The following is a 23,556-nucleotide window of genomic DNA, read 5'->3' on the forward strand; positions in this document are numbered from 1 at the left end:
AGTGTGGTTACATGGCAGGGGACATGCATGTTCATATATGTGCAGGGGATTATATAAGAAAGCTTGTCTGTGCTCAATTGTGGGTGCACTCCAGAGCCCTCACCCCCACCCCACCCCGTGCCCCGCCCCTGGGGTGGGCTCCTCTCGGTGCTGGACTTTTCTGGCCTGCATTAACCGGGGCCCTCTCTGCTCTGACCGAGATGCAGGGACAGAGCTGCTTCTGGAAACGGAAAGGGGAAATAATAATAATAATAATAATAATAATAATGGCATTTGTTAAGCGCTTACTTTGTGCCAAGCACTTTTCTAAGCGCTGGGGCAGATACAAGGTAATCAGGTTGCCCCACAGGGGGCTCACAGTTCTTAATCCCCATTTTACAGATGAGGTAACTGAGGCACAGAGAAGTTAAGTGACTTGCCCGAGGTCACACAGCAGACAAGTGGCGGAGGCGGGAATAGAACCCACGTCCTCTGACTCCGAACCCCCTGCTCTGGCCACTAGGCCAGGCGGTTCTGGCCCCCTCTTCCCCCCTCGCCCCTTCCCCTCTGCGGGACGGGACCCTCCCCCCGGCCTCCCGGGACGCGGAGGGCAGGGCGGGGAACGGCAGGTCGGGTGCCCGTCCCTCATTTACCGATGAGCACTCTGGGGACCAGAGAGGTGAAGCGACTTGCCCAAGGCCACACAGGAGATGGGAGGGGAAAAGGCCGAAACGGGTGTAGACTGTAGGTCTCCGGTCAGCGCAGAGCGCTACTCACTGTGCATGACTGCCAGCCGTGGGCTTACCTGTGTGCGAGCGCAGATGGCGCTTGAGGGCCGTGTGGCTGGGGAAAGTGCGGTTACACTCGCTGCAGATGTAGCTACGCACCCCCGCGTGCACTTCCATGTGCTGCTGCAGCGCTGACTGCGTCTGGAAGCGCTTTCCGCACAGCAGGCAGAAGACGGCCATGTCGGTGCCTGGGGAGACATGGAGGGTGGGAGGCGTCAGGACTCCTGGGAGAGACCCCCGGGGAGAAGCTGCAGCCAAGGGAGGCTCAGAGGGGGCTGGGGCGGGGCCCGGGGGCGCACAGCACAATGGGGTGGGAATGGTGGAGGTGGAGGTGGTGCTTAAAAAGTACCATTGATTGACTGACTGAAACAGGCCTAGATGGAGGGCTTGGCCTGGTAGAGAAGCAGCGTGGGCATGGCTCGGTGGAAAGAGCCCGGGCTTTGGAGTCAGAGGTCAGGGGTTCAAATCCCGGCTCCGCCCCTTGTCAGTTGTGTGACTTTGGGCAAGTCACTTCACTTCTCTGGGCCTCAATGCCCTCATCTGTAAAATGGGGATTAAGACTGTGAGCCCCCCCGCGGGACAACCTCATCACCTTGTAATCTCCCCAGTGTTTAGAACACTGCTTTGCACATAGTAAGCACTTAATAAATGTTATCATTATTATTATTAATCCCCATTTTATAGATGAGAGAACTGAGCACAGAGAAATTAAGTGACTTGCTCAAAGTCACACAGTTGACAAGTGGTGGAGCGGGATTAGAACACACGACCTCTGACTCCCAAACCTGGGCTCTTTCCACTGAGCCACGCTGTTTCTCTAACCTCATTTTACAGATGAGGAATCTAAGGCCCAGAAAAGTGAAGTGACTTGCCCAAGGTCACACAGCGGACTTGTGGTGGAACCAGGATTAGAACCTGTGACCTTCTAACTCCCAGGTTCATGCTCTATCCCCTAAGCCGTGCTGCTTCTCCATCTCAGTGACCATTCAAGGACACCATGCTCAAGTCGACTGTAAGCTTGTTATGGGCAGGAAAAGTGTTAATTCTGTTGTTGTGGACTCCCCTAAGCATTTAGTTCAGTGCTCTGCACATAGTAAGTGCTCAATAAATACCATTGATTGACTGAAACTGAGGCCTAGATGGAGGGCTTGGCTTAGAAGAAGCAGCATGGCTCAATGGAAAGAGCATGGGCTTTGGAGTCAGAGGTCACGGGTTCAAATCCCGGCTCTGCCAATTGTCAGCTGTGTGACTTTGGGCAAGTCACTCAACTTCCCTGTGCCTCAGTGACCTCATCTGTAAAATGGGGATTAAGACTGTGAGCCCCCTGTGGGACAAGCTGCTCACCTTGTAACCTCCCCAGCGCTTAGAACAGTGCTTCTAGACTGTGAGCCCGTTGTTGGGTAGGGACCATTTCTATATGTTGCCGATTTGTACTTCCTAAGCGCTAAGTACAGTGTTCTGCACACAGTAAGCACTCAATAAATACGATTGAACGAATGAATGCTTTGCACATAGTAAGCGCTTAATAAATGCCATCATTATTATTGGCCGGGATCTCCTGGGGAGGGGATGGCCGGGCCCCGAATTGAGGCAGTGGACGCCAAGGTCTCTAGCTCCTTCCCTGTGAGGGACCCGTCTGCAGCTCTATCAAGCCCACGGCCCCTCAGAGCCCCCTCCCCGCCCATGTCCCTGCGCTGGGATTCACCCCTCGTCCCCCCCGCCCCCGGGTGCTAAAACGACCGGCTTCAGGCAACCCCCGTGGGGCTCCCTGGCCTGGAGAAGCAGCGTGGCTTAGTGGACAGAGCACGGACCTGGGAGTTAGATGGTCAAGGGTTCTAATCCCAGCCCCACCACATTCATTCAATCGTATTTATTGAGCGCTTACGGTGTGCAGAGCACTGTACTAAGCGCTTGGGAAGTGCAAATTTGCAACATATAGAGACGGTCCACCACATATCCGCTGTGTGACCTTGGGTAAGTCACTTTTTCATTCATTCAATCGTATTTATTGAGTGCTTACTGTGTGCAGAGCACTGTACTAAGCGCTTGGGAAGTACAAGTTGGCAACATATAGAGACGGTCTCTAACCAACAGCGGGCTCACAGTCTAGAAGGGGGGGACAGACCAAAAAAAAACATATTAACAAAATACAATAAATAGAATAAATATGTACAAGTAAAATAAATACATAAAGTAATAAATATGTACAAACATATATACATATATAAAGGTGCTGTGGGGAGGGGAAGGAGGTAAGGCGGGGGGATGGGGAGGGGGCGGAGGGGGAGAGGAAGGAGGGGGCTCAGTCTCAGTCACTTCACTTCTCTTTATTTTGTTAATGATGTGCATATAGCTTTAATTCTATTTGTTCTGACGATTTTGACACCTGTCTACATGTTTTGTTTTGTTGTCTGTCTCCCCCTTCTAGACTGTGAGCCCGTTATTGGGTATGGACCGTCTTTATATGTTGCCGACTAAGCGCTTAGTACAGTGCTCTGCACACAGTAAGCGCTCAATAAATACAACTGAATGAATGAATGGGCCTCAGTTACCTCGACCGTAAAATGGGGATTAAAAGTGTGAGCCCTGTATGGAACAGGGACTGTGTCCAACCTAACTACCTTGTATCTACCCTAGCGCTTAGAACATAGTAAGCACTTAACAAGTACCATAATTATCCCTCTAGACTGCGGGCCTGTTGTGGGCAGGGATTGTCTCTCTTTATTGCTGTATTGTACTTTCCAAGCGCTTTGTACAGTGCTCTGCACACAGTAAGCGCTCAATAAATACGATTGAATGAATGAATAAATGATTGAATGAATGAATGAATGAATATCCAGCCTAGTCCCTTGTCAGTCTAGCTGCGGAGCGAGAGGCCGAGTAACCCAGGCTCAGCGAGTCCCTCCCGGCCTCGCTGTCCAGCTCGGGGCGATCCTCGACCAAGCGCTTAGTACAGTACTTTGCACACAGTAAGCGCTCAATAAATAGGATTGAATGAATGAATGACCAGAGCGGGCGCGGGGAGGAAGGTCCGAACAGCTGGTGAGAGTGACCTGGAGCCCTCCGGCCTCTCCCCCTTCCCCCATATTCCCCCTTCGACCTCACCTCCCTGAATTTAGCATCTCCCGGGACTTCTCCCCCAGCCCCTGAGCGGGAAAGGAACTTGTCGTGAGAGGATTTTGCTGTGGGACTTATTACCTCCGTGGGGTAAGGACATAGGATATATTCAATCATATTTATTGAGCACTTACTGTGTGCAGAGCATTGTACTAAGCGCTTGGAAAGAACATTCAGCAACAGAGACAATCCCTACTAGACTGTAAACACGGTGTGGACAGACTGTCTCTATTGCTGAATTGCATCTTCCAAGCGCTTAGTACAGTGTTCTGCACACAGTAGTCGCTCAGTAAATACGATTTAATGAATGAATGAATGAATGAACTCAGAAACCCAAGGGAACAAACCTGATTCTATCTCCTTGACAAGTAGTCCTCCCGTAAGTCATCGGTATTCTATTTCTGACCTGTTGATCTTTTATTGTAGTCTCCCAAGCGCTTAGTACAGTGCTCTGCACACGGTAAGCGCTCAATAAATACCCCGTCCCAGTCCCCCACGCCCGCCCCTTGCCTGTCGGCTGAGACCCTCGGAGCAGCCCCTCCGCCTCGCTCTCCCACCCTCCTTCCCTTTCCCTTTCTGTATTTGCGGTTCAAGGATGCGCCTGTCTGCAACCGCCGGGTGTGCGAGAGACCGGCCGGCGAGGGTGACTCACAGGCAGCCGGCAACGACAGCTCAGTCTGCATTTTAAGAGGATGGAGAAACTGGGGAGGGGAGAAGTTTGAGGGGGGCAACACTCCCCCCAACCCCCTGGCCCTCCAAAAACCAAGACGATTCCTCAGCCTGCCTCTCAGCTCCCAGCTGCCTACACCCTGGCTTCCTTCGATTCAGACCCCTGGCTCCTCTCTGTGGTATTTGTGAAGCACTTGCAATCTGTCAAGCACTGTGCTAAGCGCTAGGGTAGGTGCAATCCGGTCAGAGCAGACACAGTCCCTATGCCACATGGAGCTCATAGTGCAAGTGGGAGAAATAAGGGGTATTTCATCCCCAGATGAGGAAACCAAGGCCCAGAGACGTCCAGGGACTGACCTAAGGTCATGTGGCAGGCAAAGGGCAGAGGCAAGATTAGAACGCCAGTCTTCTGGCTCTTTCCTCTAAGTCACCTTGCTCTCACCGACTCTTGGGTGATTAATTCTGGACTCCTGAAATGGTTGAAGTGGGCCAGTCAAGACCCAAGCCTGTTGGGATAGAGGTGACATGCAGATAGCTGCTAGCCTAATGAGGGAGAGGCATAGACGGCAAGCTGGTAGACTGAAAATATGGGTCTTTACTTTTTTTTTTTAGGGAAGTGTTTTGCATACCTTCCTGCTTTGCATACATATTCATGAAACCCTGCATTTCATGAATGACCCCCAGGAGGGGGGTCTTAAATACTTCTTTATGTCCACAGGGCTCCACCCTTTGAAGACTGAACTCCATATGGGACAGGGGCTATGTCTGCCTGATTCTCTTGGGTTTACCCCAGCGTTTAGCACAGTGCTTGGCACAAGTAAGCTCTTAACAAATACCACCCATTATTATTATCATGATCATTATATTGAAAATCTCTGAGAATACTGTTGAGTTTTACTCAAAATGAAATTCCTAATGTTATCATTACTATTATTATGATCATATATGAAACTCAACAGTATTCTCAGAGATTTTCAATTACGTGAGCACAAGTAAGGGAGACTAAGAGAAAAGAGGGAGGTGATTTAGAAGCAGCATGGCTGGAAGGTATGGGTTCTACTAAAAAACCTATCCCATCCCATCCTAAAAAAACCCTCTCTTGACCCCACCTCACCTTCTAGTTATCACCCCATCTCCCTCCTACCATTCCTTTCCAAACTCCTTGAACGAGTTGTCTACACGCGCTGCCTCGAATTCCTCAACAACAACTCTCTCCTCGACCCCCTCCAGTCTGGCTTCCGTCCCCACATTCCACGGAAACTGCCCTCTCAAAGGTCACCAATGATCCCCTGCTTGCCAAATCCAACGGCTCATACTCTATCCTAATCCTCCTCGACCTCTCAGCTGCCTTCGACACTGTGGACCACCCCCTTCTCCTCAACACGCTATCCGACCTTGGCTTCACAGACTTCGTCCTCTCCTGGTTCTCCTCTTATCTCTCCAGTCGTTCATTCTCAGTCTCTTTTGCAGGCTCCTCCTCCCCCTCCCATCCCCTTACTGTGGGGGTTCCCCAAGGTTCAGTGCTTGGTCCCCTTCTGTTCTCGATCTACACTCACTCCCTTGGTGACCTCATTCGCTCCCACAGCTTCAACTATCATCTCTACACTGATAACACCCACATCTACATCTCTGCCCCTGCTCTCTCCCCGTCTCTCCAGGCTCACATCTCCTCCTGCCTCCATCTGGATATCTGCCTGCCACCTAAAACTCAACATGTCCAAGACTGAACTCCTTGTCTTCCCTCCCAAACCCTGCCCTCTCCCTGACTTTCCCATCACCGTTGACGGCACTACCATCCTTCCCGTCTCACAAGCCCGCAACCTTGGTGTCATCCTCGACTCCGCTCTCTCATTCACCCCTCACATCCAAGCCGTCACCAAAACCTGCCGGTCTCAGCTCTGCAACATTGCCAAGATCTGCCCTTTCCTCTCCATCCAAACCGCTACCCTGCTCGTTCAAGCTCTCATCTTATCCCATCTGGACTACTGCATCAGCCTTCTCTGATCTCCCATCCTCGTGTCTCTCCCCACTTCAATCCACACTTCACGCCGCTGCCCGGATTATCTTTGTCCAAAAACGCTCTGGGCACGTTATTCCCCTCCTCAAAAATCTCCGGTGGCTACCAATCAATCTGCACATCAGGCAGAAACTCCTCACCCTCTGCTTCAAGGCTCTCCATCACCTCGCCCCCTCCTACCTCACCTCCCTTCTCTCTTTCTACAGCCCAGTCCGCACCCTCCACTCCTCTGCCGCTAATCTCCTCACCATGCCTCGTTCTCGCCTGTCCCACCATCGACCCCCAGCCCATGTCCTCCCCCGGGCCTGGAATGCCCTCCCTCTGCCCATCCGCCAAGCTAGCTCTCTTCCTCCCTTCAAGGCCCTACTGAGAGCTCACCTCCTCCAGGAGGCCTTCCCAGACTGAGCCTTCCTTTCTCTCCCCCTCATCCCCCTCTCCATCCCCCCCATCTTACCTCCTTCCGTTCCCCACGGCACCTGTATATATGTATATGTTTGTACATATTTATTACTCTATTTTACTTGTACCTATCTATTCTATTTATTTTATTTTGTTAGTATGTTTGGTTTTGTTCTCCTTCTAGACTGTGAGCCCACTGTTGGGTAGGGACTGTCTCTATATGTTGCCAGCTTGTACTTCCCAAGTCCTTAGTACAGTGCTCTGCACACAGTAAGTGCTCAATAAATACGATTGATTGATTGATTCTACTCCCGGCTCTACCACTTGTCTGCTGCGTGACTTTGGCCAAGTCACTTCATTTCTCTGGGCCTCAGTTATCTCATCTGTAAAATGAGGATTGAGACTGTGAGCCCCTCATAGAACAAGGACTGTGTCTAACCCAATTTGCTTGAATCTACCTCAACACATAGTACAGTGTCTGGCACATAGTAAGCACTTAACAAATGCCACAATTATTGTTATTATTATTATTAACGCTGCAGAGATCAGAGTCCTTAGTGCTAATCCTGGGTAAATGGGGAATTGGCTGCTTCGGTTTGAGATTAAATTTATTCTGGATGATAATAGTAATAATGGCATTTGTTAAGTGCTTACTGTAATGTGCTAAGCACTGTTCTAAGCGCTGAGGTAGATACAAGGTAATCAGGTTGTCCCATGGGGGGCTCACAGTCTTAATCCCCATTTTACAGATGAGGTGAATCAATCAATCAATCAATCGTATTTATTGAGCACTTACTATGTGCAGAGCACTGTACTAAGCGCTTGGGAAGTACAAATTGGCATCACATAGAGACAGTCCCTACCCAACAGTGGGCTCACAGTCTAAAAGGGGGAGACAGAGAAAAGAACCAAACATACCAACAAAATAAAATAAGTAGGATAGAAATGTACAAATAAAATAAATAAATAAATAAATAAATAGAGTGATAAATATGTACAACCATATATACATATATACAGGTGCTGTGGGGAAGGGAAGGAGGTAAGATGGGGGGATGGAGAGGGGGACGAGGGGGAGAGGAAAGAAGGGGCTCAGTCTGGGAAGGCCTCCTGGAGGAGGTGAGCTCTCAGCAGGGCCTTGAAGGGAGGAAGAGAGCTAGCTTGGCGGATGGGCAGAGGGAGGGCATTCCAGGCCCGGGGGATGACATGGGCCGGGGGTCGATGGCGGGACAGGCGAGAGCGAGGTACAGTGAGGAGATTAGTGGTGGAGGAGCAGAGGGTGCGGGCTGGGCAGTAGAAGGAGAGAAGGGAGGTGAGGTAGGAGGGGGCGAGGTGATGGAGAGCCTTGAAGCCCAGGGTGAGGAGTTTCTGCCTGATGCGCAGATTGATCGGTAGCCATTGGAGGTTTTTGAGGAGGGGAGTAATATGTCCAGAGCGTTTCTGGACAAAGATAATCCGGGCAGCAGCATGAAGTATGGATTGAAGTGGAGAGACACACGAGGATGGGAGATCAGAGAGAAGGCTAGTGCAGTAGTCCAGACGGGATAGGATGAGAGCTTGAATTAGCAGGGTAGCGGTTTGGATGGAGAGGAAAGGGCGGATCTTGGCAATGTTGCGGAGCTGAGACCGGCAGGTTTTGGTGATGGCTTGGATGTGAGGGGTGAATGAGAGAGCGGAGTCGAGGATGACACCAAGGTTGCGGGCTTGTGAGACGGGAAGGATGGTAGTGCCGTCAACAGAGATGGGAAAGTCAGGGAGAGGACAAGGTTTGGGAGGGAAGACAAGGAGCTCAGTCTTCGACATGTTGAGCTTTAGGTGGCGGGCGGACATCCAGATGGAGATGTCCTGAAGGCAGGAGGAGATGCGAGCCTGGAGGGAGGGGGAGAGAGCAGGGGCAGAGATGGAGATCTGGGTGTCATCAGCGTAGAGATGATAGTTGAAGCCGTGGGAGCGAATGAGGCCACCAAGGGAGTGGGTGTATATTGAGAACAGAAGGGGACCAAGCACTGAACCTTGGGGAACCCCCACAGTAAGAGGATGGGAGGGGGAGGAGGAGCCTGCAAAAGAGACTGAGAAAGAACGACCGGAGAGATAAGAGGAGAACCAGGAGAGGACGGAGTCTGTGAAGCCAAGGTCAGATAACGTGTTGAGGAGAAGGGGGTGGTCCACAGTGTCAAAGGCAGCTGAGAGGTCGAGGAGAATTAGGACAGAGTATGAGCCGTTGGATTTGGCAAGCAGGAGGTCATTGGTGACCTTTGAGAGGGCAGTTTCCGTGGAATGTAGGGGACGGAAGCCAGACTGGAGGGGGTCGAGGAGAGAGTTGTTGTTGAGGAATTCTAGGCAGCGCGTGTAGACAACTCGTTCAAGGAGTTTGGAAAGGAATGGTAGGAGGGATATGGGACGATAACTAGAAGGTGAGGTGGGGTCAAGAGAGGGTTTTTTTAGGATGGGAGAGACATGGGCATGTTTGAAGGCAGAGGGGAAGGAACCAGTGGAGAGTGAGTGGTTGAAGATGGAAGTTAAGGAGGAGAGAAGGGATGGAGCGAGAGATTTCATAAGATGAGAGGGAATGGGGTCAGAAGCACAGGTGGCCGGAGTAGCACTTGAGAGGAGGGAGGAGAGTTCCTCTGAGGATACTGCTGGGAAGGATGGGAGAGTAGCAGAGAGTGTTGAGAGCCGGGGGGTTGGAGAAAGGGGGGAAGAGACTTTGGGGAGGTCGGACCGGAGGTCGGTGAAGTGACTTGCCCAGGGTCACACAGCAGACAAGTGGCAGAGCTGGGTTATGAACCTATGTCCTCTGACTCCCAAGCCCGGGCTGTTTCCACTAAGCCACGCTGCTTCTCTGTCAGTCAATCAATCAATAGCAATTAGTAAGCACCTACAGCATGAAGAGCAGTGTACAAAGTACTTGGGAGAGTACAATGCTGGTATCCGCGACCCCTTCCCTCAAGGAGTTTGCAATCTAACGGATTTACAATCTAACTGTCTCTAACCACGACTCTCAGGTTGATTGTCCTTGAAGACAGTCCATCAATCAGCCAATCAATCAAGAATATTTGAATGCCTACTGTGTGAAGAGTAATAATAATAATAATGATGGCATTTATTAAGTGCTTACTATGTGCAAAGCACTGTTCTAAGCGCTGGGGAGGTTACAAGGTGATCAGGTTGTCCCACGGGGGGCTCACAGTCTTAATCCTCATTTTACAGATCAGGTACCTGAGGCACAGAGAAGTTAAGTGATTTGCCCAAAGTCACACAGCTGACAAGTGGCAGAACGGGATTAGAACCCACAACCTCTGACTCCCCAGCCCGGGCACTTTCCCCTGAGCCACACATTGAGCACTTGGGAGAATACAATGAAATTATTAGACACAATGTAGTAGTTTACAATCTAGATGGTAGAAATAATATAGCAAGATGAAGACAAGAATGGATGATGGATATGTAGATGAATGAGTTCTTAAATAGCTTAGTATGTAATAATAACTGTGGTAGTTGTTAAGCGATTACTTTTTGCCAAGCACTGTACTAAGCACTGCGGTAGACACAAAATAATCAGGTTGAACATAGTCCCTGTCCCACATGGGGCTCATTCATTCATTCATTCAATCGTATTTATTGAGAGCTTATTGTCTGCAAAACAATGGACTAAACACTTGGAAAGTACAATTTGGCAACAGAGACAATCCCTACCTACCAACAGGCTCACAGTCTTGAAGGGGGGAGACAGATAACAAAACAAAATACAGTCTAAATAGGAGGTGTTGAATCCCTATTTTACAGATGAGGAAACAGAGGCTCAGAGAAGTTACATGAGTTGCCCAAGTCCATCCAGCAGTCAAGTGGTTAAGCCAGGATTAGAAACCAGGTTCTCTGACTCCCAGTCCCCAGCTCTTTCCATTAGGCCATGCTGCTTCTCATGAAAGTTATTATGTACAGAAGTGACGTGGGTAGCTGTGAGCACATTAAGTGTGGAGGTAGTTATTGGGAGATTGTAAACTGCGAAGGCTTTCTGGAGGAGATGACACTTCATAAGGGCTCTGAAGGTGGGGAGAGCAGTGATCTGGCAGGCTTGAAGGAGGAGGGAATTCCAAGGAGTGGGGAGGGTGTGAGCAAGGGTTTCAAGTGGGAGAGACGAGTCCCAGGCCCCCCACAAAGTCCTCCAAGCATCCAGGTACCACTGGTGGAGACAGCCCTGGGTTGAGCCGATTTGGGGCTGCCATGGGAGAGTGTCCCTCAGGAAGGTCCCCCACAAAACTTCCTAGCTCTCCTGAAAGCCTCCTCCCCAAAAGTATCTCCCCAGACCCTCCCCACCCAAGAGACTCACCTCGGCCCCCACAAAAGGCATTCTTCCCAGCCCTACCTCCCAAAGGGCCCTTCCCTCAAAAGACTCTTCCTCAGCCCCTCACACAGAAAACTCCTTCCCAGCCCCACCCTCGAAAGCCCTCCTCTTCAGCCCCTTTTCCCTAAAGATCCCCCTCTTCATCCCCCCGAAAGACCCTTCTCCAGCGCCCCAGAAAACCCCTTCCCAGCCCTGCCCTCCAAAGACCTCCCATTCAGCCCCTTTTCCCCAAAGATTTCCCCTCATCATCCCCTCCCCCAAAAGACCCTTCTCCAGCCCCTCCCCTAGAAAACTGGTTCCCAATCCCACCCTCCAAAGACCTCTTCATCCCCCTTTCCCCAAAGATCTCCCTCCTCCTTCCCTCCCCCCTAAAGACCCTTCCCCCTTCCCCCAAAAAACCCTTCCCCAGCCCCTCCCCCACAAAAACCCCTTCTCAGCCCCTCCCCCCAATGACCCCCTTCTCAGCCCCTCCTCCAGAAAGATCCTGACCCAGCCCCTTCCCCCTCGGAAAGACCCTCATCCCAGCCGCCTCTCCTCAGCCCTTTCCCCCCGTCCCCCACCAGAAAGACCCCCTCCCAGCTCAGTCGGCGGGCCGAGCTGCTCGGGGTCTGCAGAGAAAAATCCGGGCGGGGTGGGGCGGGGCGGGTAAATCCGGAGAGCTATGCAGCCCTCGGGTCTGTAACTTTCAAACCGCCAGCGCGGGGCCAGAGGTCAGCGGGGCCGAGGCCCTAAGCACCTCGGCCAGCTGGGGCTGAGAAGCCGGGGGCCGGCGGGGCGTCCGTCCGGCTCAATTGGCGCCGCTCGCCCCCCGCTGCGGCCCGGAACAATGGGGCCGAGCGGGGGCGGCCCAGGCCGGACAATGGGCCCGGCCGGCGCAAGGCCCGGAACGAATGCGCTGCGGCCATGTGGCCCATGCGGGCCCCCGCCTTGGGAAACTAATTGGCCCGCGATGGAGCAGGACTGGCCGGACCCGCCGTCCGTCCGGCCGGCCTCGGGCCGCCAGACCTAGAGGGTCTGTGCCCCAAGGCGTGAGACTGGCCACTGGGGCATTCATCCATTCAATCCTATTTTATGAGCGCTTACTGTGTGCAGGGCACCGGACTATGTGCTTGGGAAAGTATGGTACAACAATGAAGAGTGACATTCCTCGCCTACAACGAGCTTACAGTGTAGAGACTGGGGGGTGTCTGCTTTGGAGTGTAAGGGGGGATAACATGCACTAGGCAAACGCCCCCTCCACCCCCATCCAGGGACTAAGGCAAGGGAGACAGTCCTCCTCTCCCCAGCCTCCTAATCCAGGCTAGGGGCAAGATGAGAAGGGGCTTGGTTACAGCCTCCCTTCGGCCCTCTACCTTCAACATCCCCTGCTCCTCTCCCTGTCTCCTCCTCTCTCCTCCTCTTCTTTCTGCAGCCCACTCCCCCAGCCTCCCTTCCCTTCTGGGAATATAGCCACCACGGGTGGATAGCCAGCCTTGCGGAGACGGGGCATGGTTTTACTAGTTTCTAAGGGGTCACTGGCCTGCAGTCCACAGAGAAATCAGCAAAGCCAGTTTCCTCCTTGTTGCCAAGGCCATGGTGGGGAAGGGCAGGGATTTTGCCCGGAGCTTCCCGTAAAATGAAAGGGTGCGGGTGCGAATGTGGGTGCAAGTATGGGTGTGGGTGAGGGTGAGGACATGGGTGATGGTGCCAGTATGATTGCCAGTGTGGATGTAGGTGAGGGTGTGAGCGTGGGTGTGGACCTGGTTGCGGGAGTGAGTGTGGATGTGGGTGTGGGAAGGGGGACCCCGAGCCTGGGGTGCATCTGCTTCTGGAGTCCTGGATCCAGCAGCAATGAGTGGGCCAGGAGGAAATAGAGAAAGGGGAAGGGCCAGAGTATTTGGGCTGAAGGACCATGGGGTGGTGGGGTAGGGGAGAAACTGGCAGCCCCTGCAGCCCCTCTTCCTTGTGGCAAGTCTGATTTTGAAAACCCTTTCTCCCCTTCTCCGGCCTCCATTCCCCCAACAAAAGCCAACAGCCCTGCCTGAACTCCCACTCCTCAGAGGGGGGCAACAGGGATCCCTCCTTCCCTTTCCTTTGGCGTTTTCGCTGGCCTTTCTAAACACCAAGGTCGCCAGTCTTGTCACCAATGGGTATCTCAGTCCAGGCTGCAGCCACATTAGCAGCTGCAGGCTATTCATGGTGGGAGAGGGCATACTGTCAGTCCCAAATTATGGGAAATGCTGTAGAGACTGTCATGGTCTTACTGTGTCAAAGGCCCCTTTAGGCAGGACAGGTATTTGGGGACCCCCCCTTCTGAAGGGGACTGCTAGGGGTGACCTGAACAGGTGTTCCTGCCAGAAGGGGATCCAGAGCTGAGGAAAGGAGCCTTTGTGGATAGAGCAGTGAATGAAGGCTCATTGTGAGCAAGGAATGTGTCTACCAACTCTGTTACATGGTACTCTCCCAAGCGCTTAATACAGTGCTCTACACACAGAAAGCACTCAATAAACACGATTGACTGATTGAGGGGATGCAGGGACAGACTTTAATGGACTCTGGGGTCCATAGTGAGGAAGGAGAAAGCAAGATCTCCCAGGCAAAAGAGCCGAGGTTTGGGATGGAGACTCCAGCTCTATGGAGCCCTGGGTGGGGGGTGGGGGGCACTAGGAGGGCAAGGGGCGCTCCTCTCAGCTATAAGACATTTTTCACGCCACCCTCCCCCCACCAGCCCTGGACCCCACCCACCCAATTCACATCTTTCCCAAATCTCTGGTTTCGTGGACTGGCCTGCCCCATCGCACCTAAGAAAAAACAGAGAGAAGAAGACAGAACAAAACAGAGAGGGAATGTGTCTACCAATTCTGTTGTATGGTCCTCTCCCAAGTGCTTGGTACAGTGGTCTGCACACAGTGAGCGCTCAATAAATATGATGGATTGACTGACAGTAAGCGCTCAAAAAATACGATTGATAGTTTGATTGATTGACCAAGAGACAGGGGGAGTTTGACGATTCGCGAGACGGACAGATAGCCGGAGAGACAAACAGATAGAGGGAGACAGAGAGAGAGAGAGCCACCTCCACACCTCCCCCTTTTGGAGTCCGAGAGAGAAATCCGAAATAAAATGAAATGCCGAATGCTTCAGAGCCACTTAAATATCTGACAACAGAGGGGCCCCGCAAGAGAAATCGCCCTGGATAAATAAACAAAACCCAACCGAAAGAGAGAGAGAAGCATGGATCCATTTCGCTGACATTTTAATGGCTCCTCTCCTTTTCTCCCCTAGAAGATGATTACAAATTAAGCAGCATTTAAATGCTTTTTACTGTCAACAATTAAAAGGAGAGCGTCTGGGCTGGCGGCGGCAGAGCTATTCATCCCCACGGTAACCGGGCGGTCGCGGGACGCCCAGCGGCCGGGCCTGTACTGTACTGCACACAATGGCTGGGAAGGGGAGAGCTCGGCCACCATTAATCCTGGCAGGGCTCTCAAAAGCAAATTGAAATATAAAAACTGCAGGCACAAAGATAGGTTCCAGCGGGAGAGGGTGGGGAGGGGGGTGGGAGTCAGGGAGCATTAGAATCTGAGCACTAGAGTTCGGTGCTCCTCCAAGGGCCAACCCCCTGCTCTTATCAATCAATCAACCCATCAGTCATATTTATTGAGTGCTTGCTTTGGGTGGAGCACTGTACTAAGCGCTTGGGAGGGTGCCATGGTAGACATATTCTGTGCCCACAGTGAGTTTACAGACTAGAGACGAGTTTACAGTTGGCTGAGCTCCCCAAGACCTTTCTCCTCTGCCTCTATGTCTCTCTTCCAATCTGCCTTTCTGTCTTCATCACTTTGCCCCTCTTTCACTGTCTCTCTGCCTCTGTCCTTTAGTCTTTACATGTCTCTATCTTTGTCTTTAAATTTGTACCTGTCTCTGTTTCTCTCTCCATGCCTGTCTCTGTCTCTATTATCCACCTATCATTTCTGTCTCCAACTCTCCCTCTCTCTGTATTTCCCTGAGTCTTTGTCTCTCTCTGATCTGTCTGTGCCTCCCTGTTCTCTCACTACCCTCTGTCTCACCATACCTCTTTCACTATTATCAATCTCTCTATGTCTCCCATCGATCATTGCTCAGTCTGGGCCTTTCTCTGTCTCTGTCTTTCTGTGTGTCTTTGTCTCTGTTTCTCTAGCTGTCTATTGGCTACCATTTTTCTGTCCATCTCTCTCTGCATTTCTCTGTTTCGCTCTCCCTGTGATCTATCTCTCTACTTATCTGTCATCTAACCATCTCTACCTCTATTTCTCTCTTCCTGTTGTTTTCTGCCTCTGGGCCTTTGGCTTCAGATGTCACATTTGGGAAAGAGATAATCTCTCTCTGTCCTCCCCCCCAGCCCCCAACACACACACACACACACACACACACACACACACACACACACACACACACACACACACACACACCTGTCACCCCATCTCCTCTGAAGAGTTGGGGGAGGGGAGTAAGAGGGAGTCAGGGTATGGATGTTCCTCAGTTCTACTGAGCCCATTGTTGGGTATGGACCATCTATATATGTTGCCAATTTGTACTTCCCAAGTGCTTAATACAGTGTTCTGCTCACAGTAAGCACTCAAAAATACGATTGAATGAATGAATGAGAGGCAGAATCCTCTTTTAGTGGACTCAGTGTCCTTCTGAAGTTGAATTCTCCCCACTTCCTTGGCCACTGCCCCAAGCTGTGGGGAGAGTGGGAAATTGGAAGGGGAGGTTTTCCCAATCATTTAACCCCACTGTGGATTTTCAGACCACAAGTTCTGACTCCTGTGCAGTTTCAGAGACCCTCAACCTCACCCACCAGTGCTGGGGAACAGAGAGAAGAAGAGAGGAGAAAGCAAGAGCAAGGGAGATGTTAAAAGAGTAGGAGAGAGAAAGAGAGAGGATAAAAAGAGAGAGAGCAAAAGAGAGGAGAAGAGAGAGAGCAAAAGAGAGGAGAAGAGAGAGAGGAGGGAGTGACAGAGGAGAGAATGTGAGAGAGAGGAGTTAGAGCAAGAGAGGAAAAAGAGAAGAGAGTGTGAGAGAGGGGAGAGGAGAGAGCGAAAGAGGAGAGCAAGGGAGAAAAGAGGAGACAGTGAAAGAGCAAGAGAGAAAAGAGCAAGAGAGACATTAAAAGAGGAGAGATAGGATAAAAAGAAGAGAGAGAAAGAGGAATGAGAAGAGAGAGAGGAGAAAGTGACAGAAGAAAATGTGTGAGAGAAGAGAGCGAGAGAGAAGAAAGAGGAGAGAGTGAGAGAGGGGAGATCAAGAGAGGAGAGAGCAAAAGAGAGCAAGGAAGAAGAGAGAAGAGTGAGAGAGCAAAAGAAAAGAGAGCAGGAAAGACATTAAAAGAGGAGAGAGAATAAAGAGAAGAGTAAAAGAGAGGAGTGAGAGGAAAGAAGAGAATGACGGGAGATAATGTGAGAGAGAGGAGAAAGCAAGAGAGGAGAAAGAGTGAGAGAGGAGGGAAAGAAGAGAAGAGAATGACAGAGGGGATAGTGTGAGAGAGAGGAGAGAGCAAGAGACGAGAAAGAGTGAGAGAGGGGAGAGGGGAGGGGGAGAGTGAGAGGAGAGAGCAAAAGAAAGCAAGAAAAGAGTGAGAGAGCAAGTGTGTGTGTGTGTGAGAGAGAGAGAGAGAGAGAGAGAGAGAGAGAGAGAGAGAGAGAGAGAGAGAGAGGGCACACAGAGTGAAGGCTAACAGACTGGATGAGGAGCCTGTTCCTGTACCGTAAAGTTTAATATGCGGGAAGGACGCCGGAGAAATAAAAGGGACACGTCCCCTTTAAAAGGAAATATAATTTACAGTGTGCAGCCAGGCGGCGCATAGTTTCAATCTCGTTTACTATAGAGAAAACTCTGCTAGCTGTTCTCTATCCCACAAATCCGATTTAATCAGACAAGCCAGCCAGCGTGGCTCAGAGTAAAAACGGATAATTAGTAAACAGAGAGCAACTTCAGTGCTTCATTGGCATTCGAGCTGGGCTACTGTGTCGCATTTAAAATGCAGTCTGATGAAGTTTACAAAATCAAACCATTTGTTACCCTATTGAAGAGGCTTCGGGCCACTTGCAATTAAATTGGAATTAGTGCTCAGAATGAGACACAGCAAATTCATACTAAAAAGGATCTGACTTTGAGACATTTGACTTCACTTCAACAGTTTTCTCGGTGTGTGTGACTGCATGCGTGCGTGTGTGCGTGTGCCTGTGTGTGTAAAACTGAGCGTGTGTGTATGTGTAGCTGTGCGCATAACAGTAAGGAAGCGCCTGAGTGGATGTGTGAGTGTCCTAGGTGTGAGCCTGAGTGTGTGTGTGTGTGCATGTGTTTGTGCATGTGTGTGTCATGGAAGAATATCTGGATCACCTTTTCTCCCTAAGAACCCCCCCACCACAGCAACCTACTTCCCCCCTCCTCCTGGAGCTCAGTCCCCAGACCCCCCAGCCTCCAGGCTGGCAGGGGGAATGAGAGGTAGGGGGTTGGGGAGGGAGGGGGCAGCTGACGCCCGGGGAACAGCAGTGGCTACTGTACCAAGACGACTGAATCCGTCCACAAAGGGCCATATGGTCCCCTTCTGTACTGAGGCCCATGGACAAGGAGAAGGAGGGGGAGGGGAGGAGAAAGGGGGTAGGGAGGGAAGGATTGGGAGGGAAGGAGGCAGAGAAAAAGAGGTAAAAGAGGAGAACACGATAGCAGGTGATGGGTTCTGAAAGTCTGGCCATGGCCCTCTCTGGGAGACATTTCTTCATTTATTCATTCATTCATATTTATTGAACGCTTACTGTGTGCAGAGCACTGTACTAAGCGCTTGAAAAGTACAATTCAGCAATAGAGACAATCCCTGTCCACACCGGGTTTACAGTCTAGAAGGGATAGACTGGGGAAACCCTAGCCCAGCCTCTCCCCTTCTACAGCATTACCCACAAGGGCTCTTCTTCTTCCTGGGTTCAGGTGAGTCTCTTCCACCCCCCTGAGCCCTCCAGAGAGGCAGAATGGGGGAGGCGCTAGCCCCAGATTCCCCAAGGGGAGGAGAGGGAGCACCTGGCTGCAGATGGCCCATCAGCCCGGGTGCCCACCTGGACAGGTGAGTGGAGCAAACCCTCCCCCCAAATCCACCATCCAGCCCCATCCCTGCCTGACCAACTCCCCTCACTGGGGGCCAAGGGGTAGAGCCCAGTCTAGCCCCCCTTAGCCCTCTGGTGAGATACCCATCTCCACCCTGCCACTTCCTCCCACTTTCTATTCCAACCAAAGTCCCGGGCTTCCATAGGGTGAGGGACTGGGTAAGGGAGGAGGGGTGGGGTCTCTCCTGCAGCCAGGGTGAGAGGGAGAGAGAGGGGGATTTGGTGGGTGGGGGGGAGCTGCAGGGATGGAGGCTGGATATGAAATGGACAGCCTATCAGACAGCAGAGTCATGAGATAGTAGTCAGAGTTTACAAGATGATGAGCCAAGAGGAAGCTGGGGAAGATAGTCCATGTCATGTGGATTTAGGCCCAGGAAGACATGTCCGCTGGCTATTGGGGAAGTAGAGTCCCCCTGGGCAAACCTCACTCTAAGGCATAAGAGGCCTCAGGGATCCCTCCTCTCTCTGTCCAAAACTTCAGTGGTCAGCCCAGTCCAGCCAATGGCCCCCACACACACTCACAAGCTGCCAAACACCTCTCCCCAGGCACCAACTGTCTGTCTCCTGCCCTCTGATACTTCCTCACTGCCTGCTGAACAGAGCCCTTGGCTGGGATTCAGAAGCTCTGAGTTTTAGATCCTGTGGAGCTGTGTGTTCTTGGACAAAACCCTTAACCTCTCTGGGACTCAGCTTCCCCAGGATTGCAGAGAAGAACCAGCCTACATTTTCTTTTTCTTTGCTTTTCTTTTTTCTGCTTAACCAGACTGCCCCATGCCTGGGAGCTTCCCAGTTACTAGAACCCATCACAGAGGAGAGTCTCTTCTCCTCTCCCCCTGTTGGCCGGGTTACATGCTGCCATAACCCTGATCTCCCTAGCACCTCTGCATTCAGGATTTTTCACCTTTCCTGGGACTGTCCAATCATCCGACAGCTGGCCTTTACTCCCAAAGTCACCTCCAACTCCCCTCCAGCACCCCTTTCCATCAATCAATATTTATTGAACACATACTGTGTGTCCAGCACGGTACTGTGTGGGAGAGTATAATACAGTAGAGTTGGTGGATATGATCCCTGCACCCAAGAACTCTATAAACAGTACACATAAATCCAGACAAATGTCCCCATCTTGCCCCTCCCTCCCCTCCCCTTCAGAGCTAACCCAAACCGCGGCACTGAATGGAAACAGGTTCCTGCTACCTGGCTTTCTTTTTCCTTCCTACCCCCGTTAAGTTTCCAGTGGGGGCTCTCCACTCCCTCCCGTTCTGCCCTTCTTGGCCTCTTCAGCCTACTCAGTCTCCCATGACAGCTTGGGCCCAGCGAATTCTAGGTTGAGGATTCAGGATTTGAAGGGCTGAGGGATGGAGATGGGGTCTGGAGGAGCCCAGCGGCCTCACAGCCTATAGCCAGCCTATACACCCCACACTCCTCCCGTACACCCCGAGTCACAGTGGCCTCGTGTCACCATCAAAATGGCCACAGGGGGGCGCTTTCGCCTCTCTGGGTTTGCCTGGCTCCAACTGTCTCTCTGCCTGAGTCCTGCTTGGCTCTGTCCGACTGTCTCCAGACCCCATGGGTCCGAGCCATTGTGTGTGTGTGTGTGTGTGTGTGTGTTTGCGTGCGTGTGTGTGTGTGTTTTGGGGGCCGGACTTAGCACAGAGCTGATGCCTGGGGGCCCGGCGCCCCCTGGAGGCCTTGCCTGGGACTGGGCAGTGACAGCTACATGGGCTGGGGGAGGGGAAGGGGACTGGAAACACCTGCTTGTTGCGGGGGGCGGGGAGTGGTATGGGGCCGGGGGCTGTCAAGAGGGAGTGGGAGATGAATAGGGCCGCGCTGCTCTAGAAGATGGAAAAAATGCCAGGCGGTTGAACTCAGCTCTCTGCCAACCTGAGCCCGCTTGCCAGGGCAAATTTAGTCTGAAGGCCAGCAGGGTTCCACCCTAGTTAGAGGTCTCTGCGGGAAGGTCATGTCGTCTATCCCCCTGCTTCTGACAGGCCTGCAAAACGGGTGGCATTCTCTCTTGGGGTGGGCCTACCTGGGCTGCTCCCTGAGTCTGGACTTCCTGGACTTCTCTCAGGTCCATTTCCCCTCCGCTCTCCAGTAGAGACACACGCTAACTTGGCTCTCTCCCATGGTAAAAGTACCCCGGATCTTGATCTGACGTTCTAGGTTGTCTGTTGGTAGGCCCCCAAGGCATCTGCCCGCCAACTCATCCCCTGTCCCCCAATCATCCCCAGGGCCCCCTTTGTGGAGGCTCACAATCCCTGCTATTGCAAGGATGGGGTGGGGGGCATCAGCCTGCCCAACCAGTATGAGCAAGAATCAGTCAGGGTGAGGGTGGGTGGGTCCAGTGGAAGGATTACCCGCCTCACCCCAGGGTACCATACCCAGCAGGTAACATTGGTTCCTTTTGAAGACAGGGGAGTGTAAGGGAGGGCCAGGTGCACACTGGGGAGAGAGGAAACCACAGATTGGGTCCTATCAAGCTGTCAGGGGATAGGATGGAACAGGGGCAGGGCTTTGATGGGGCTGGGCTAGCCCGCCATTGGGGGCAGCAGGCAGGCCATGCAGAAAGTCGGACAGAAACGCCCAATTTGGGGTCTTTCCAGCCCAGATGTGTATAGAGCCAGAGGGTGAGTGAAGCTGGGAGTTCAGCTCAGAAAGTGTCAGAAAACAATGGTTTCACCTCCACAGCTGGAACCCAGGGGTGTGGGCCCCACTACCCACAAAGCTAGAGATCCCCATGGTCGTGGATTACAGGAGCAGTTTTAGGGTCACACTCTGGAGATTTGTATGGTCTTGGAGATCCACCAGAAGCTGGGGTAGAAACATAATGTGGGGGAAGCAAGCTAGATCAGGTCCCACACTCAGCCCCCATGCCCTGCCACCATAGATGGTACTTTTTTATGGTATTCGTTAAGCATTTACTGTGTGTCAAGCACTGTTCTAAGCACTGGAGTAGATACAAGTATGTCAGGTTGGATGCAGTCCCTGTCTGGGGCTTAGAGTTTAAGTAGGAGGGAGTAGGATTTAATCCCTGTTTTATAGTTGAGTAAACTGAGGCACAGAGAAGTTAGGTGATCCCAAGTTCATACAGCAAGCAGTTGGCAGAGTGAGGATTAGAATCCAGGTCCTCTGACTTCCAGGCCCATGCTTTTTCCACTTGGTCACGCTACTTCCCATCCTTACCTGACCAGCTGTGGGGAGCAGAGCAACCATGTGAGTTATAGGGAAGAGGCAGGCCTCTGGTAAAGTGAGGGAGTGTCTCCTACCTACCCAAATTATGGCAGTGGTGGGAAGGGTGCAGAAGTACTTTCAGATATCCCTGGGTCCTGCCAGGGTTCCCAAGGGCCCCCACCTCCCCTCCCCTCTCAAACCAGAGGAGCAGAGTGGGCCAGTGGTTAGAGCACGGATCTGAGAGTCAGAAGGACCTGAATTATAATCCTACCTCTGTCAATGATCTGCTGTGCAACCTTGGGGTAGACACTTAACTTCTCTGTGCCTCAGTTACCTCAACGGTAAAAATGGGGATTAAGACTGTGCGTCCCACGTGGGACAGGGACTGTGTCCAACCTGATTAGCTTGTGTCTATCCCAGTGCTTAGTACAGTGCCTGGCATGTAGTGAACACTTAATACCATAAAGTCCCCTTTCCCTGGCTTGGCTCCTCCTCTGGGCTCTTCTTGGGTCTCCCCTGACTGCAGCTCACAGCTCCAGCCCCAGCCGCCTGTCTGCTCCTGAAATCATAATTCGGTAAAAAAACCTCCCTGGGACATATGTGCCTGTGTCCAAAGAGCCAGGAAACCCTTCCAGGAGTTTACCTGACAGCCACTAGCCTTCTGTGTAACCAATCATCAGGAATAGGCAGATCTTTTTCTTTCTCCTCTTTGTCTCTTCCCTCTCTTCAAAGTCAGTCAATCAATCATATTTATTGAGCACTTACTGTGTGCAGTGCACTCTACTAAGTACTTGGGAGAGTACAATGGAACAATATAACAGACACGTTCCCTATCCACAGCAAGCTTACAGTCTAGAGAGGGAAAAAGATATTACTATATATAAATAAAATTACAGATATGTACAGAAGTGCTGTGGGTCTGGGAAGGAGGATGAATGAAGGGAGCAAGTCAAAGTGATGCAGAAGGGAGTGGGAGAAGAGGAAAGGAGGGCTTAGTCAGGGAAGTCCTCTTGGAGGAGATGTGCCTTCAGTAAGGCTTTGAAGAGGGGGAGAGCAATGTTCTGTCGAAGTTGAAGAGGGAGAGCATTCCAGGCCAGAGGCAGGACGTGGGTGAGAGGTCAGTGGCGAGATAGATGAGATCGAGGTACAGTGCAAAGGTTGGCATTAGAGGAGTGAGTCTGTGGGTTGTGTTGTTGTAGGAGAAACTGGCCAGATCCTCTCACAACACCCATCCAAGGGACTCAACTCCTCTGCCTTCCCTTCCTTTAAGGGGAAGAAGGCCATATCTCATGGAAGACCTTCCTGCATCTCCCTAACCCATAATAATAATAATAGTGTCATGTGTTAAGTAGTTACTATGTGCCATGCACTGTACTGAGTCCTGGGGTAGATACAATAATAATAACAGTGGTATTTGTTAAGCGCTTACTATGTTCTAGGCACTGTACTAAGCACTGGGGTGGGTACAAGCAAATCAGTGTGGGCACACTCCCTGTCCCATGAGGGGTTCACAGTCTCAATCCCCATTTTACAGATGAGGTAACTAAAGCACAGAGAAGTAAAGTGACTTGCCCAAGGTCACACAGCAGGCAAGTGGCAGAGCTGGGATTAGAACCCATGACCTTTTGATTCCCAAACCCATGCTCTATCCACTATGCCATGCTGCTTTTCTGCTTGTTAATCAGGTTAATCAGATACAAGTTAATCGGGTTGGATGCCAGGTGTCAATCTGAGTGGAGGAGGAAGAGGAGGTAGAAGAGGATGAAGAAGAGATGGAAGAGGAGGAGGATGAAGAAGAGGAGAAAAAGGAGGAAGAGGAGGAAGAGGAGGAAGAACCAGTCCAGCCCCAAAGTTGTGACCAATTTACTGAATTATTATGATTTTTCTGACTCAGCCTAACCCTGGCTGAGTTGATAAGTCTTTGCTGTAGGACAATTCTCCGGCCTT

General features: G+C 51.6%; 1 protein-coding gene across 1 annotated transcript in view; it reads right to left on the minus strand.

The window, feature by feature from the left end:
- The window catches only part of ZBTB16 (zinc finger and BTB domain containing 16), a 158,113-nt gene that overhangs the window by 7,400 nt on the left and 127,157 nt on the right, over positions 1–23,556 (minus strand). The window contains exon 6 of the mRNA XM_038753414.1: positions 785–955. Coding sequence (XP_038609342.1) covers positions 785–955 — 171 coding nt within the window. The remainder of the gene's footprint in view (positions 1–784; positions 956–23,556) is intronic.

Source organism: Tachyglossus aculeatus, chromosome 11, assembly GCF_015852505.1.
Source record: "Tachyglossus aculeatus isolate mTacAcu1 chromosome 11, mTacAcu1.pri, whole genome shotgun sequence".
NCBI lineage: Eukaryota > Metazoa > Chordata > Mammalia > Monotremata > Tachyglossidae > Tachyglossus > Tachyglossus aculeatus.